Source organism: Poecilia latipinna, unplaced genomic scaffold (genome assembly GCF_001443285.1).
Source record: "Poecilia latipinna isolate Pla-1442-1.1 unplaced genomic scaffold, P_latipinna-1.0 Scaffold1724, whole genome shotgun sequence".
NCBI classification, from domain to species: domain Eukaryota; kingdom Metazoa; phylum Chordata; class Actinopteri; order Cyprinodontiformes; family Poeciliidae; genus Poecilia; species Poecilia latipinna.
In genome coordinates, this window is record NW_015114340.1 from 112206 (window position 1) to 129348 (window position 17143).

The 17143-nt window shown below is 38.4% G+C and overlaps 2 protein-coding genes across 2 annotated transcripts; one reads left to right on the top strand and one right to left on the bottom strand.

Annotated features, from left to right (window-relative positions):
- The first annotated feature begins 493 nt into the window (after window positions 1–493).
- On the top strand, window positions 494–4902 carry LOC106964830 (peptidyl-prolyl cis-trans isomerase FKBP1A-like). Its single transcript, XM_015060548.1, has 5 exons — window positions 494–647; window positions 759–806; window positions 1216–1328; window positions 3566–3741; window positions 4710–4902. Exons 1-4 carry the CDS (start codon window positions 611–613, stop codon window positions 3695–3697), a joined length of 330 nt encoding a protein of 109 aa, XP_014916034.1. The 5' UTR covers window positions 494–610; the 3' UTR covers window positions 3698–3741; window positions 4710–4902.
- A 5121-nt stretch (window positions 4903–10023) lies between these two features.
- On the bottom strand, window positions 10024–14685 carry snpha (syntaphilin a). The gene is made up of 4 exons (XM_015060541.1): window positions 13318–14685; window positions 12288–12419; window positions 12021–12170; window positions 10024–11346 (listed from the first exon to the last, which is right to left on the bottom strand). The coding sequence occupies exons 1-4, from the start codon at window positions 13467–13469 to the stop codon at window positions 10128–10130; spliced, it is 1653 nt and encodes a 550-aa protein (XP_014916027.1). The 5' UTR covers window positions 13470–14685; the 3' UTR covers window positions 10024–10127.
- Window positions 14686–17143: the final 2458 nt, after the last annotated feature.

Here is a 17143-nt window from a genome sequence, read left to right on the forward strand (position 1 = left end):
GATTTAACTGTTGTTCTGAACTGCAAAGCAGCTGTAAATAACCCCAAATTAATTTCTTTACTTGTTTGTATCTCTTTATGGTGCTTTTTGTCGTTATTTAGCTTGAACTATTATCAGCTTCCTGTTTGCCATTTGATGCTTTTATTTTGAAGGGACCACTTCTGGTTCTACTGTTAGCAAAGGCAGCTTAACAAAAAGATGGAAGATAAATTGTAATGGAGATGAGACAATATGTATTAAAAGCCCCTTTGATAATGCCACAGCGTATGTTTATGATGTTAAATAAGTACATGTTTTAAATATCGTGTAGCTAAAACCCTCAAATGTTTAGGTATGTTCAGACGTAAGCTAATTTCAAATTATGCTTATGATATTAGGTACGTTACACACATAGAGTAACTTAGGAATGATAAAGCACGTTAGTATGGGGGTACCCCTAAATTAAAATCTGCTTCGGGCCCCAAAAAGGCTTGGACCGGCCCTGTATTGACAGTCCAGCTATCATCAGCACTTGGTGCATTCCCTCCTATCCGTTCACACCCCGCAACGCCTCCTCCTTCCGCTCCAAGTCCTCAGCGGTGGTCGACAGAAAGGATACAGTAACGCGAAAATGGGAGTAGAAATTGAGACGATAACTCCTGGAGACGGTGAGGATAATACTTGTTTTAGTTCGCTGTTTCATTCATTTGGGCCGTATAGTTCAGAAGGAAACCCCACCTTCCGTGTTTTCCCCTTTATTTGTTGTTTTTTATTTTTAGGACGGACATTCCCGAAGAAGGGACAGCGCGTCGTGGTGCACTATGTCGGTGAGTGGGAAGAATGCTCACAGATTTAGACGCAGCGTGTTTTATGTTTTAGGTTAACTTTGTGTATTAATTAAGTCCTTAAGGGTTTCAAAGTTTGTAAAAAGGTCCGAACAAGTCCAAACGTTCTTGGACCTAACCGCTGGCTATCTCAGTTAGCATGAACGCTAATATTTCCTGCAGCTAAAATAAGCTACGTTTGGGTTAAAACACGTTTTTACTCTCTAACCCTCCACCAGATTCCAGTTTACACAGACGGAGATGCTTTATCTTAGGAGGGTTATTTAGATTAACCATTAGCTAAACGGTGCAAGCTTTGAGGTTAGCCAGCTAGCGCTAGCTAACGGTGACTTCTTGACGGCTGAGGCTGAATAAAAACTACAAACTGGTCACCGGGTCTGTTTCTATCCAGGAACCCTGGACGATGGGAAAGTTTTCGACTCCTCGAGGTCCAGAGGAAAGCCTTTTAAGTTCAAGATTGGACATCAGGAGGTTATCCGAGGATGGGAAGAGGGAGTAGCTCAGGTGAGAAACCCTCCAGAACAGCTGATAAAATCTGTAATGGTCATAATCGGTGCACTTTGACGACGTTTAGTCGGTTTGTTTATTTTAATTACAATAAGAGGCTTGTTTACAGTTGTTTTGGTTTGATTAGAGGTTATTTTCTGTCATATTTCATATGTGTCAAAAGTTTATAAAAAGTACGGTAGCCGACAGGTACAATCGGCGAAATACGTTTTTTTTTATTTTTTATAATTAACGGCGAAATACGAATTAAACAAATAGAGACAGGCCGCTAACGAAAAATGCTGCAACACAGAAATAGAGGCAAAATAATAAGAGCCACGAAAAGGAAAAAAAAAAACATAAGCAAGTGTAAAACGGTACAAAACAGAAGTCCTCCAAGCCACCAGGGGGAGTTGATCACCAAATCACGATATTAATCATGTGTATATTGCAATATATATTGTTACCGATTTGTTGCCCAGTCCTAATATCATCTATATCAGGGATTTCAAACTCATTTTGATTTTTATCAAAATAATCTGAATTCGTATCAAGATTATGAATGATCTCAAAGGCCCGGTTTTGCCAGAATGTTTTGATAAACCCATCAGTAAACTGTTAAAATATTAAAAATATGTGTCTGTATTCAACAAATAAAAATGAACATTTCACATTGCTCAGTCCCTCCGGGATTTTGATTGTTCTGTGACTTTTTGCAATCAAAATTATTGATTTTTGTGGAGTTAATTTAGAAGTATTTACAAGAAATTCTGAAATATTTACGCTGTAACTTTGACTTGTTCTTCAACTCAATTATAGACTATAATCTGACAACATTCTATGTTTGTGAAAATTCTTGCAGAAAATTTGCAACGAACTCAAAGATATGGTTTAGTGTGAAAAAGTAATTGATTTTGCATAAATTTCCACGATCATGGAATCACGAAAAAGTGGAGGGACTGGACAAAAACGGCTTTGATTTTATCGACAAAATAATATTTAATCACACAACTGGTACCTTTAAGGTTCTATTTGCGTGTCCCTCTGGTGTTTATGGGCCACATTAAGAGCTGTGGTGGGCCAGATTCGGCCCCCGGGCCTTGAGTTTGAGGTCTGTGTGATTAAAGAGTGTGTGTGTAACTGTCAGGAGTTTTTAGCACCAAACGGAGAAATGAGTTTTTCTTCTTCAGTCTGCTTGGAGACACAGGAACATTTTGCTCCTCCGACTTTCGATGAGTCAAAGCTGTGCAGTGGGACGTAGAGAGCAGAGCAACACGAATGAATGGCTGTGATTTAAACAATCTGCCATAGAAACTTTGATCCATTTTAGAGATTAAAAGCATTAAATGTTCACATTTAAGTGAATAAGGAAGAAAATATTGTCAGGAAACGGTAAGATTGTAGAGATGCAATTAACAATGATTTAATTATCGATTATTCTGACGATTAATTGTCACATGATGCAGATTTTTCATTTAAGCCTTTTTTAAATATTAGAAATATGCTAATATGTGATTGAGTAATTAAATTCATTTATAAAGTAAGAAAATAACCATTTTATTGCCTAAAAATACAATAACAGCGTTCTCTTAGAGAACGGTTAATCATTTTTAGCAAAGAATCCAAAAAATCAACATGTGAAAAGCTCGGCCTTGTCTGCTGCACTGATTGTTGAATATTTTTTGGATTGACCAATTAATAATTAGATGGCAAAATATCCTGGAAAGGAATTTATTTTTTTTACAATTTTGCCGGTTGGAGTTTTGGGTAGAACATATTTACAGATAGTTTTTTTTAAATATCTTAAATGTAAAATTATTTGGGGGGTTTGTACAATTTTAACTTAAGTGTGTTTCACCAGTTTTCCTTTTTTAGAGTCTATATGCCAGTTAACAGTCGGTTTCAAAATTAGTTGACAATTATTTCAGTCATCAATTGATTACAATTAATTGTTTATCAGAAACAGATTGTATTTATGAACAGCAGTCGTTCCTAACCTTTACTTTTATACAGTTTTATACATGATTGTGGAAAAATAAACACCACAAATGAGACCAGGTTATGTTGCAAACCTCAGATCTGTGTTTGGATTCAGAACGGCAGCGTTTTATTCAGTAACTTGTTTACGTTTCAGCCGTTGTTCTGGCTTTCTGGGGAACTGGCTGCATCATAATTCACTGTTGGGTTCAGTGTTTATATTGGTCTGTTTTTCACTCGGCATGAAGTTTTTGGATCTGTGTCCATTCTGTCCACAGATGAGCGTAGGCCAGCGGGCGAAGCTTATCTGCTCCCCAGACTTTGCCTATGGCAGTAAAGGTCACCCAGGGGTCATCCCACCAAATGCCACTCTCACCTTCGACGTGGAGCTGCTTGGGCTGGAAGCTTGAAACTCGTGCACTCTGCTTTGTTTATTTCCACTCAGATGTTTAGGGTGAGTTGGAAATAACTAATTATTTCAGAGATGATGTTTAGATTATAGTGATGCTTCCAGTTTGTAGCTTTAAATGACCTGGAGGCGTGTAGATCTTTTAAAAAAATAATTTTGCATATGTTCCATTCACAAAATTCTAATTCAACTTATTCTCAACTTTGGAAAATCAGGACTTTTTTCACCAATGCGCTCCATAGGTTTCCTTAGTTAGTGTGTCGGCACACGCACGGCGGCCATCTTGTTTGACAAGTTTCCTGTACAGTTTCTGTTCATTTTTACTTTGAATTCAGGTCTAACGCTAATACTAGGCCTAATACTCTGCAACTGAGTATTGGGAGACAGGCAACATTGCTTTTAAAATCATGAGAATAAACTCATAATATTTATGAGACAAAAAATAATACATTAATTGAGCAATGTTGATCATCTTCTGAAGTTATACTTTGGACTTAATACTTATTAAAATACTTTTTATCATATCACCATCAAATTATTACAACAATCATGCAAACTGAACTGTTTGTTAAATAAACTGCCTGGAAGTGGTATTTTTTTCATCAATATTAAGGAATTATTTACTTTAGAAAACTCTACTTCTTGCTAAAAAGTTACTTGTCAGTTAGTTTTCTTATTTCAAGTTTACTAAGATTTTTTGCACTAGAAACTAGACCAAAGATACTTGGTAAGATGTATTTTTGCAGTCGTAAAGTTAATTTGTTTTTACACCAATGTTTTAAATTAATAAAGACACAACAGATTAGCATCAGTGATAAATGCATGTTGTTTTTGAAAGAAAGTCAATGTTTCTCTGACTGGAGCTCAGATTTACCCCCTCTGGTGGTTCCAATGTAAAATCGTCTCATGTTCACATTATTTTGGATCACATGTAACTTTTCATTCCCCTCAGTTTGAGTTGATATCTTATGGAGTCTCTCCTCCTGAACCGTGTCGTGTTTTTCCTGTCGCAGGTTGACTCCTGTCCCGGGAACATGGAGGGAATAACGATGATTCCTGCATAGGACCTACATCACTTGTCTGTTGCCATTTCAGATTCATGCAGAATAATCTCACTTGCTTTTAAACTTGATTCATTATTACTGTCTAAGTTAGACTTTAAGTCATAGGTCAGCCCATCCCATGTATTTTTGCTCTGTTACTGGTATATATTTAGACGTTTTGTTTAATCTTTGGCTTAATTTTGACATTTTTTGGCTATATTTGCCATCAGGACCATGTTTCAAATAAGTGTCATCATTCCTGTGGTTCTTACGTTGTTTGGATAGCCGGTGATGAACAGGCGTGAATATAATAAGGATTTAAGAATCATGACTAGTGGGAAAAATTAGAAGTTCAGAACGTTTCCAATGTGAGTTTAATCGAGAAAAACGATAAAAAGAAGTCAGATTGTTGCCATTAATAACCTGCAGGTCTTAGCAGATGTGAGATTTTTTTTTTTTTTGCATAATTTTCAAAGTGACTTAATTTGTGTAATGTTTACAGTTAAAAAGAAAACAAGGTTAGGCCTGCTTCTGTTGCTTCTTCCGAGGATGTTAAGGAGTCATTTTACCCAAAGGAATGCTTTCTTGTGCACAGTTTTATCACACTGCTTTGCTTTTCCTCATTTATGAAATGTTATTTAATGGTGTTACAGCACAGTAAAAAACAAACATGAAATAAAGGAAACAAGCTTCTTATTTACCAAAAGGAAACAGGGTGATTAATGTGCCATTTTACATCTCTAATACACACCGATGCCCATAAAGACGGAAACATTTTAGCTTTTTTATTATTAATATCACTCTGCATTTCTAAGAGTTTGGTCAACAACATTTTGAAAAATAATCATAAATCACATATTTACATAAAAACAAATTTTAAAAAATGTTGTATTACAATGTTATGGGCAGCAGTGTTGAAGCACATTTGTGAATTTTTTTTTTTTTTTTTTTTTTTTTTTTGCTTTGGATACAAAAAGTTGGATGACTGCAATATTAAGTGAACCATAAACCATATTTTGCAATAAAATGTTCTCAGACTGCTCAAACCGTCTCATGGATTACATTTTCCTGAACACTGAAACATTCATGCTGCTTCTAAATCTCACCTTAAAATTTTTGTTGCTTTCATTTCTTGTAGAAAGTTTCAACATTTCCTTCTTTGTGATTATCAAAAAATATAGAAACAGGTGAAGATAAAATATTTATCTTCTGCATATCTCTTAATTACATATATATATATATATATATATATATATATATATATACATAGCATTGACTAATTGTTTAAAAAAGGACATCTCTCTTGTGAGATTTGTAACATGTTAACTTTAACTCTGAAGCATTTTACTCTTAAGGAGCAATATTTTTTGCACTATCCAAAGTTTTTTTTTTCATGAACATTTGTGGTTTCTTCTCTCTTTTTTTAAGGATTTTGGGTGATTTTATTATAAAGTCCAGTTTATTAGGCAACTTAACTTAAAAGTATGAAATGTTGTTGACACATATAAGATTTGATAGATCCAGTTTTAAATCTCAAAGCAGAAAAATTTACTTTAGCTGCACATATAAAAATCTCAATTATTACTGCAGAATTTGCGATAACAATTGCAATGAATTACGTGGATCTATATTTATTTGCAGGACAAAATGTTTCAAGAAACTCGACAAGATAAATATATGTGTTTTGGTCTATTGGGTAGACTCTGTATGGAACTAAATTGGGGCCAGAAAGCTAAAAAGAAAATAAAAACTGAAAGGGAGGGGAAAATAATCTTGAAAGTAGTGGGGAGTTATTTTCTTTTTAACTTTCAAAAATCTTCAGTTCTAAAACTTTTTTTTCCAGTTTCATAATTATGGTTATGAACTTTTTTTTTCAGTTGTATTTTTTATTTATTTAAATCTTTTCCTCAGTTTCAAAATAATTTTAACTTGAATCTTTAATTTTATTTAAGTCCCAGAACCTTTTTTTTAAGTTAAAAAAAAAAAATTCAGTTTGAAAAATATTTAATAAACTTTATGGTGCCAATTTAGCGCCATATGACTGGTGTATTTTAAGTGGGTGATAACATGGTAATCATGGAAAATATTGATTACAATACGCTGTGAAGAACAGTTATCATGTGTTTGGTCAAGTCTCTTAAATATACCTTAAATATAATAAATTATTAGTTTAATAGTTTGGTTGACAAAAGTTTGATTTCAGTTTCAGGAACTGAAAAGAGCTAAACGTTGAAAACGCAGGCAGCTTCACCAGGGGGAAAGAAAACGTTGGCTGTTCGTTGTGCCTTCATATCCTGGCTCTGGGGGAAAGTGCGCCCCCTATCGTTTTGCATTTGGTAAGACGCTGCTTCACCGTTTTAAAACTCTGGACACCATTTTATTCATCATTTCTAGAAAATAAATTCTTTACAACACAGTTTAAGGTTCATAAAATACTTTATTCTACGTTTGGAAACACAAAAGAGCATTTTGAAGTATTTTTATAGCTGTTGAGAGAAGCGTTATAACTGCAATAGACTGGTCAAACCTGGACTGAATTATTGTACATTGATGACAGAGTGTTAAACCTTTATAAAGGGTCATCGCAAGATATTAGAATATTGTGAAAAAGTTTAATCCTTTTTGACTCATTTCAGAAAGTGGAACCCATAGATTCATTCCACAGTGAAATATCTAAGCCTTTTTTATTGTAATTTTGATGATTATGGCTTACAGATTATGAAAACATTTTTTGATTTTTGACCTTGAAATTCAGAGATGTCCTTAAAAAAAAAAAAAAAAAAGTTACATTTCCAAGCTTTTTTCTAGAAAATTACTGTTAATCTCAGAATTTCTGAGTTTTTTGGTGGAAATTGACTCCTTTTTTATAAGGCCTCACACACTGTAGCAAGCATATATAGCAAGAAACCTGCAGCAAACATGTAAAATGCTTTAAAACATTAGATTTAAGTTTGTAAAACTAAAATGAATTCCTGCTTTTTCTTGCACTCAGACACGGATAACATTTCCTTAAATCTAATTTAAAATACTTTTGATACAAAAAGAGAAGTGCATAACTTCAGATTATTTTTAATTGTATAAACTGTACATCTTTGCCCTGAAGGTTGGTTACCAAAACCAATGCAGGTCTGAAACAATCTGTGCTTTACATGCAAACTGTTAAAGGAGCTGAGCACTTACAGCTCTCTGTAAATCAGAATATCCTTGAAAAGTTTATAACAATCGGTTTAAAACTCACTTAAACAGAATTCTATACTTTAAGAATGTATTGTTTTGAAGATTATGACTCAGCGAAAATGGAAATTTAAGATTCAGTTTCTCATAAAATTTTGAACACTAAATAAAGTCAATATAGAAAGTTTTTAAATACAGAAATGTACCTTTATCAGAGTGAACAGGTACAAAATCCTGTTGGAAACTGGAATCAGCATCTCCATAAAGAAAGCGATCAACAGAATGAAGAATGAACTAAAACAAATATAATCCAATCTGACCAAGCTCTTTAAAACTTTAGCTAAAAATGATCAAATATACTAACAAATGCATGTTTTAGTAGTTTTTCCAGATTTTCTGTAGAATAATTGTATTGAACTTGCACAACTGAATGAAAGTAGCCGTTTATATTCTTTACATTTATTAATCCTCTGTTTGCAAAGATTGTCACATTTTGATTTGTTTTAAAATCTAAAACTGGAAATAAAATTGTGCTTCTTTAAAACGTACAACAAATTTCCTATAATAAATATTTAATTTAAAAATGGAAGTTGTCTTTTTTCAAATCATTAACATTTGAAGCGCTTATGCTGTATTTAGCTGGACTGAGGGCAAAATGTATTTTCAATTGTTAACGTTGCAGACCTCTGGTGTAGGCCATAACATAAATCCCAAATGAAATATTGAGAAACGGAATTTTGGGTTTTCATTTGCTGTAAGCCCTAAAATAATAAACATTATCTGAAAAAAAAAAACAACCTAAAATGTAATTCTGTGTGATGAGATTCCCTTTTTGAACTGAAAAACTGATTAAACTTTTCAATAATACTCTAATATTGCAAAAGCAGAGGGCATATGTGAGAAATTAAACAATTCCAGCTAATTCTTGTTTTTCTAAGTCACTAACCGGCTGACAGAATTACAAGCGCAATTATTTAATTCCTAAAATTCCTAAATGAGCAGGCATCCAACAAGGAGCAGGGATTTAAAAGTCAGAGTTGATCTGCAGATGATTAGACTGGTGATGTTAAAGGTGACCTATTATGCTTCCTTGAACATGTTAGAATAGATCTATGGGCAATACAAAACATGTTCATTACATTTTTGCACATAATTATTCAGTTTTAGGGCCTCCTGTCATTTTAAATCCAAACAAGCTGCTGCTGGCCTCGCTTCCCAACTCAATGTTTACACTCGCACTTGAAAATGGCTGCAAACAGACATTATACAACCGTCTTCAAGCATTATACAAACATATTTTCTGGTAAGTCAGTAACAAAACACTTGTCTTTTCCAGTAGCCATGTGCTGGAACTTTGACTGGGTTGCTAGGCAACGGGCTGAGCTTGGCTGGAGTTGCTAGGTAACGGAAGGTTTTTGAAACGGTTTTCTAAAGGCTAAAAATGTTAACTTCAGCTGCATTCACACTGGAGGCTGGAGTGACCCAATTCCATTTTTTTTTTATGTAATGCGACCTGTATCTGATATTTTCATGACAGTCTGAACCATAGGAACAACAGAGGTCAGCTTTTTTTCAAATGCGACCTAACGTCCACGTCACTATTCTGTGTCCTGATACGCCCAACTGGGAAGAAAAGCAACAACCATGACGGACGATAATGAGGAATAAGTTGTTAATGTGCTGGCTCCTGTCGGAAAACAACTTCAAAATAGTAACTGTAACAGAGAGAAAAGCTTGTGTGTGTCTTTGTGTGAGTTTTGGTCAAAATGATTGTAGTATGTAGAATGATTGTAGTACCATACAAATGATGGTTGTATGTGTTTATGTGTTTAGCATCCATGTTTTCTTCCCCAAACACTGAGCACTTCTTATTAATGGCGGTCGGCAAAACACTGCACGCGCTCTCTGTGTGACGTTATTGCGCCCTCTACTGTGCATGCGGGACACTTTCTGGTAGTTCACACTGGAGATCACATACAAGTTGCATTTATTTGGAAGTGTTAATGACCACGCCAAGAAATCCGATTTGACAAGAAATCGGAACTGGGTCACTTTTGGCTGCGATATGAACGTAGCCTTATTGTCAAATAGCTGGATGTTCTTTTTTTAAAATTGCTTGGGTTGTTCTTAGAAGCAGTTGAGACCCAAATGGAGGCATGAAAATGTTAATTTGGCATAATAGATCCCCGTTAATCTAGAAGTGGGCTTGAAGAGTCAGACTGAAGTTGTCCCGTTCATGCCAGCGGTCGGCCTGTCCCGGCCTGCGCCCTGCCGCCGAAGCGAGTGGAGGGCCACAGCACAGCAGCCTCTCAGCAGGGAGCCAATGTGGTAGGCGGGCATGACTTCCTGTGGTGCCCCCCGGCACAGCCACGCCATAGTGGGAACCACCGGCATCGCCAGAGCCAGAAGGTCTACCAGGAAGTAGCGGCTCCAGTGTGACAACTCAGGGGGTCGCCTGTCCTCACTTCCCTCTGCTTCGTCCTCGTCAAACTCCAGTACAGTAGCTTCCTGTCTAACAGGAAGTTGCTCTACTGGCTTGGGTTGGTGGGTGTGGGGCCCTGCCAGCACCTTTCTGATGTCCTCAGGTTCGTCAGCAGCAGCAAGAGGGAGATCTGGACGGGACAGCAGAGGTAAAGATGTTGACACTGACCATGGATCCGAAAGGGTGACCTCTGGTTTCCCTGTGGAAATGACGCTCAGCTGTTCGGTGCTGCTCTCCTTGCTCAGCCAGGTCATGGTGGGGCTGCAGCCCTGAGACCGGACCTCCGGTTTCTTCTCCGGGACCGGGACTGGGACCGGGACGGTGGGTGGTGTTGCTGCTGCTGCTGAAAGTGGCGGCTCTTCTTGAGGTAAGTGAAGGAACAGGGGATGATGCGGGAGGTAGGCATGTCCACCACACCTGCAGCTGCTGCTGAGGGAGTGGCAGGAGTGGGACATGGGCAGCACGGCGCCGCCGCTGCACAGACGCTCACAGGTGGCCGAGCGGGAGACAGCCGGTCCGGGCCGGAGGTGGTGAGCCTGGTGTGGCAGCTGCTCAGACAAGCGCGCCGCCTCCAACAGCAGGTGGGTTTGTTCCGCGGAGCGAGGTGCCCCGCTTGGTTCTGGAGGGTTGCGGTCCATTTGCAGAGCCTCGCTGCTCCGGCGGGTCAAGGTGGAACAGCGGGTCAAGGTGCTGGCGGGGGAACAACCACAAGACCTGGACTTTCCTCCAGGCCGAACTGCCTGCAGCCCTGAGTATGGCTTATAATCGTGAGGGTCTTGGTCATGGACGCCGATGTTGGATTTGACCGACTCCACCACTTCGTGCAGGTGCTGGATCTCCTTACGGGCCTCCTTCAGAGCTAACTGGGCCTCCAGGCGGTGACACTCCTCCTTTATCCAGTCTTCCTGCATCTTGTTCAGCTGGGTCCTCAACTCTTCTATTTCATAGTCCCTGGAAAATAATAAGAGAAGGATTATTACAATGGATGAATGAACGAAAGATGGATGGATGGTTTGATGTACATAAAATGGAAAAATAGCTTGATTAATGGATGGATGTCTGGATGGACTAGTAGACAGATGGACGGCCGGACGGATTTTATGCTCCGTGTGTCAATACAAATTATGATTCATCGATTGAGATTCTCGTTCTCAACAATGGATGTCTGGATGGACTAGTAGACAGATGGACGGCCGGACGGATTGATGGATTGATTAATCGATGGGCAGTTGGTTGGACAGATGGGTGGATGGATTGTTGGACAGACAGATGAATAGATGTATTAATGGACTGATGGAAGTAAAGAAGGATGGATTAGTAGATGGATGGATGGCTGGTTGGTTGGTTGGTTGGATGGATTAATTGAGGATGGATGGATGGATGACTGGTTGGTTGGATGACTGGTTGGATGGCTGGATGATTGGATGGATGGCTGGTTGGTTGGATGGTTGGTTGGTTGGATGGATGGATGGTTGGTTGGTTGGATGACTGGTTGGTTTGTTGGGGGGTTGGATGGATGATTGGTTGGATGGATGGATGGTTGGCTGGCTGGCTGGCTGGCTGGCTGGCTGGTTGGTTGGTTGATTGGTTGGATGGATGAAAGGATGGTTGGATGGCTGGTGGACCTGTGCTGCAGTCGCTCCACGTTCTCCCTCAGCCGGGCCCTCAGGTGTCGGATGCAGACCTCCTTCTGCTGCAGTGGGGTCAGGTACTGCTCCGGCGCCGGGACTTTGATCCCATGGTTGTTGATGCAGGCCGTGTGCTTCGTCTGGCGCCTGAATCGGCACAAACAGGTGAACACCTGATTAACACACCAACTCATTAACACACCAACTCATTAACACTCCAACTGGAAACCCTTGTTCTGCTCATGCGGCCGAACAGTAACCCACCTGGGCGTGCTTGGATTGGTCCGGGCTGTGGGGCTGCCATCAGAACCCCTCGTCCGGCCGGGATAGGTGTAAGTGCTGGACGTGTCGCTATGGGAACATCCCCTGCTCCCGCCACTCGTTCCAACAGAGCGCCTTAAGGGGAAAATAGACTTTACTCCAAAGCCTTAAAGGTGATTTATTATCCTTCCATAAACAGGTTAGGAAAGGTTTGTAGACGATACAAAACATGTTTGTTACAATTTATTTAAAAAATTATCGCAATTATACAACCGCACATCTTTGAATAGCATAAGTGGAGCCTCCTGCACAACCAACAAGAATGCAGAAAGTGGTTTTCTGGATGGTAAGTCGACAACAAAACACTCGTCTTTTCCAGCAGCCATTATACAATAAAACCAGCTGACCAAACTTGCAGGAGCTGAGTGTGGGTTGCTAGGTAACGGGGCTGGACTTGGCTGGGGTTGCTAGGTAACACCGCAGTGCTTCTCGATTGTGACCAATGCTGCTTTCCAGCTGTATTTAGAACTGGGAAATCCTGATTTCCTAGTTGGAAAAATCATCTGGGACCCCCCTCCCCAAGTCGGATTTCCCACTGAGAAACAGGGAGCAAGTTCAACTACCTCCAGTTACAACTTGTAAGGTGGGCTTTGCGTTTCAATATGGCTGCTCTTCGCATCAACAGTAGTGAGCTGTAATGGAAACACACCTATTGTAAAAGACAAGTAAGAGTCCGTCTAAAATCAGTTTTACCTGTATTGCCTGCAACTAAAAACTGAACAAATAACTGGAACGCAGCATTAACAATCAGGAGGTTTTTGAAATGGCTCATTTTCCTGACATAGAAAACATTAATTTATTGCCAAAAAAGGGCTGGTTGTTTTTTTTTTTTTTTCTCGTTTTTTTAAGCGCCTGAGTTGTTTTTAGCAGCAGTTGAAACCCAAATGAAAGTATAAAAACATGTAAAGTTTAAATTTGGCATGTGTTCCCTTTAAAGTTACAGCTGAGTGAGACTTAAAACTCTGAAAATTACCTGCGCTGAATGGAGGATGACTTCCGACTCGGAGTGAGAGACATTTGGGGTGAAAAAGCAAATCCGAGGTCGTCTGTGCTGTTGCTAATGGGATGCTGGGAGCCCTCACAGCCAGTCTGTAATAACTGCAGCAGGCAGCAAAATAAGTACATTACATAATCAGAGACAAGCTCAAATCCAGCCAGGTGAATCCCAAAAGAGGACGAATTCTGCCCTAAATGATCTGCTCTGTGTATATATTCACTGTAACCCAGTGACAACAGTCTGACCCCTTAGGAAAGATATTAGCAGGAAATAAAGCCTTCTTTCTGCGAGGACACAAAGAGGACCAGTGAGTTCACAGCCTGGGCTGTCCTTCTGCAGCAGAGCTGAAAATAAACATGATTCAACGAATACTGACAGAAGAACAACACGACAGTCTGATTACTGGAGGTTGGCAGAGACATTTACTTGCTTTTTATCGTTACTGTTAGAAACAGATGGATCACCGCTACTGCTAACCTTCTCTTGGATTAGGATTTGAGTTATGTAATAAAATTAGGGCTGAACAATATGGCTGAAAACATAAAAGTGTTTCATATCCAGTATCAATTATTGAATATTTTTTGTTTTAAATGTCTGAGGTGACCTTTCCTGTTTAACCACAGCTTTCTCTCCACGGTGTTGCTTTTTTTTAAGCAGTTATGAGGCAAAATGGCGGAACCTTAAACTGCTGCTGCCTCAGTTACTCCACAGGTCTTTGCTAGGCAACCAAAGAATGAGTGAGTTAGTTGGTCCCACTAACTTATCTGGCTTTGGGAGGTTGAGAAGCTCAAGTCTTTCCTCTGCCTACATTTCCCAGAATGCTGTGCGGTTCTGGATTAGAGTTCAGTGAATTTTCTATATCCTGAATATCCTTCCAGATATATCATCTGTTGATATTAATCATGGGTACATATGTTGTTACTGAGTTATTGTCCAGACCTAAATAAAACGTTTCGCTTCATTTAACAAATTTCATCATTAATTCGCAAACAGAGAGCAGGAAGAAGAAACAAATCTTGGATAAACCTTTTCTCAAAAATTAAAACAAACTTTAATGGACATATGCATTAAATGAGCTATATAAGTTGCAAACAATATATCATTGTCCTAATTATTAACTCAGAAGTGTGAAAGATTATTTTAATTTATTTTGGGCTGGTAGTGCATTTTTTCAACTCTGTTATAGTTTTATTCATTGAAATGCATCTTTGTTTTAAAGTAGTATGCCGTTATTTCCATCACTTGCTCTTTAGACAAAGAACTTTTAATTACTACTGGCAGATTATTTCACTTATAACATGGCAAAAATGCCTTATAAGTGGAACTAGTACTTTTTCATTAATATTAAGGAATTACTGACTTAGAACAAGCTCCTATATTTTGCTGAAAGTTTTTTTTTCCCTGTTTCTACTGTAGTAAGATATTTGCACTCAAATCTTGACCAAAATAGTAAGATTTTGCGTTTTTGCAGTGTAGTCGTTTTCCAGGTGAAGTTGAGACTGTAAATTTCTCTTATGCCCGAGTGTGTGGTATGGTTGTTTTAATTCATTCTGTTTTTCAGAAAAAGAACATCATAACGGCAGGATTTGCTGAGATTAATGGAGCAAAGAATGGAAATCTGTCAATTTTTGACCTTAAACTAAAGAACACTTTGGTTGTCCAGCAGGACGACGACACAGAGCCAGTTCACCTCTGGATGGCTAAATAAATAAATTAAACTGAAGGTTTTTCAGTGACCCAGTTCAGGTTTAAATCCCCCTGAGGCTCGGCCTGGCATGGTGTCCTTTCAGGCTCAGAAACCCTCAGATTTTATGGATTAAAGCGATTCAGCAGAAAATTCGTCCATTAAACATTATTGGATATGTTTATGTCAGACAAAAGTTACTAACTTTAAGAGATGTTTACTTTTTTCAGAGAGAAGGTGGTTTGGATTTCTCGCTTAATAAATAAAATCATTTGAAAATATAATGTTTTTATTTCTTCAGCTTACCTTTGTCTATTTTGGATTTTCTTAATGATCTGAAGCAGTTAAGTGCAACAAGCATTGAATTTAGTAATATTCTAAAAAATGTTAATTTAGTTTAATTGGAAGGGACAATGCAACATTAATTCACATTTCTGTAAACACGGCAGAATTAGCCAAAAGGCTTTAAGTCATCTGTTGTCCTTATTTAGTCAATACAAAAATTAAATCAATACAAACAATAAATACCAAAAACAATTAAACTACAACACAATTATCACAAAAAATATAAATTAATCCTTCACTTACGCATACTAATTCCAACTAATTACATCTGATTTTATGTAAGGGTGTCAGGAAACAAGAACATTAATTTCACTAGATTTTATGAGAGTAAATATGACTGAATAAAAATGCACAAAAACTTCTCAGATCATTTGTTTTTCTAAAGTTTTCTACTACATTACCGTTTTTGTTGTTGAGAAATTAAAGGGCTCTGAATTATTTTATTTTTGCAAAGAACTACAAATGAGGCATAACTTCACTTCTGCTACTTCTATAAAAACATTTATTTTATTGTGAATAACTCAAACAAGTCAGAAATATCGTACATTTTTGTAAAACTAAGCACAGCAGAGTGTAAACAATGAACTTAAAGAGAAATATTTATGTGAAATGAGCACAAAATGTCGCCATTTTCCTCAGAACTTGCCGGATCTCAGCAAAGTTTCATAAAGCTGATGAAGACCCGGTCTGGAGGAGAAGAGCCTGCTTCTCCTCGCCGTCCTACATCCTCCTTTTCTAGGACGAAGCTCTGCTCTGCTTTGCGCAACAAGTGGAAAAGAGCTGGTGAGAAATACGCAATCACCTTACGTAAGTGTGGAGGAGGATGAAACCAGACCGCTTCAGGTTCAAATGATGCAGCGATTAAAATGTCAGCAGCGAATCCCTCCCGTCTGTCACACGCAGGAAATAATTTTACATAAATTAAAACGATAAGAAATAAATAAAAAAATAAAAAAATAAACAAGTCCCCGCACAAGAGAGATTCAATCAGCCAGAATCTACTTTCTATCTTAGCAAATAAAACGAACCCAGACTCAGCAGTGTCCTATATACAGCGGATGGAAAGGTGGAGCTCGGAGGCGGACGGGTTCTACCTGTGCTGGTGAAACAGTACCGGTTCGGTACCGCGGAAGAGCCTCGGTTCCGGCCCGACTTCATGGTCCCCGGCGGCAGCAGGAAGAAGAGGTGCTGGCGGTGCTGATGAGAGTCCATCCTGCAGCCATGAAGCACCGAGACGAAATGAGGCGAGAGCCGCTGCTGCATTGCTGCTTCTTAAAGTGACAGGAGGGACTCATCACGCCTCATCTGGAGACCCGCAACATCCCCGCAAGACACGCGGAGCAGCCGCTCACAACCCAGACCCGATAAAACACTCAGCCTGAAAACATATTAGGAAGGATCTAAAAAAAAGTACAATAATATAGTTTTATCGCTAATTGAGTGAAACGCATATTATATAGATTCGTTACACACATACAGTCTACGGCAGCCGAGAGTGGACGTTTTTCACATTTTTCTCTTGATGGTTTTCTAGAGGTAGCGACTTAATTTCCATTATTAATGACGGTTAATAGTAATGGTTTTCTAGAGATCAATTTCTCGCAATAACGACTTAAATCCCTGATTTCTCAAGATAAGGAGTTAAATTCCCACTGGGTTTCCAGAGATGACTTAATTTCTTGGTGGTTTTCTAAAGATAAGGAGTTAATTTCTATTGGCTTTCTAGAGATAGCGACTTAATTTCCATTGTTAACTCCTTATACCTCCTTAACG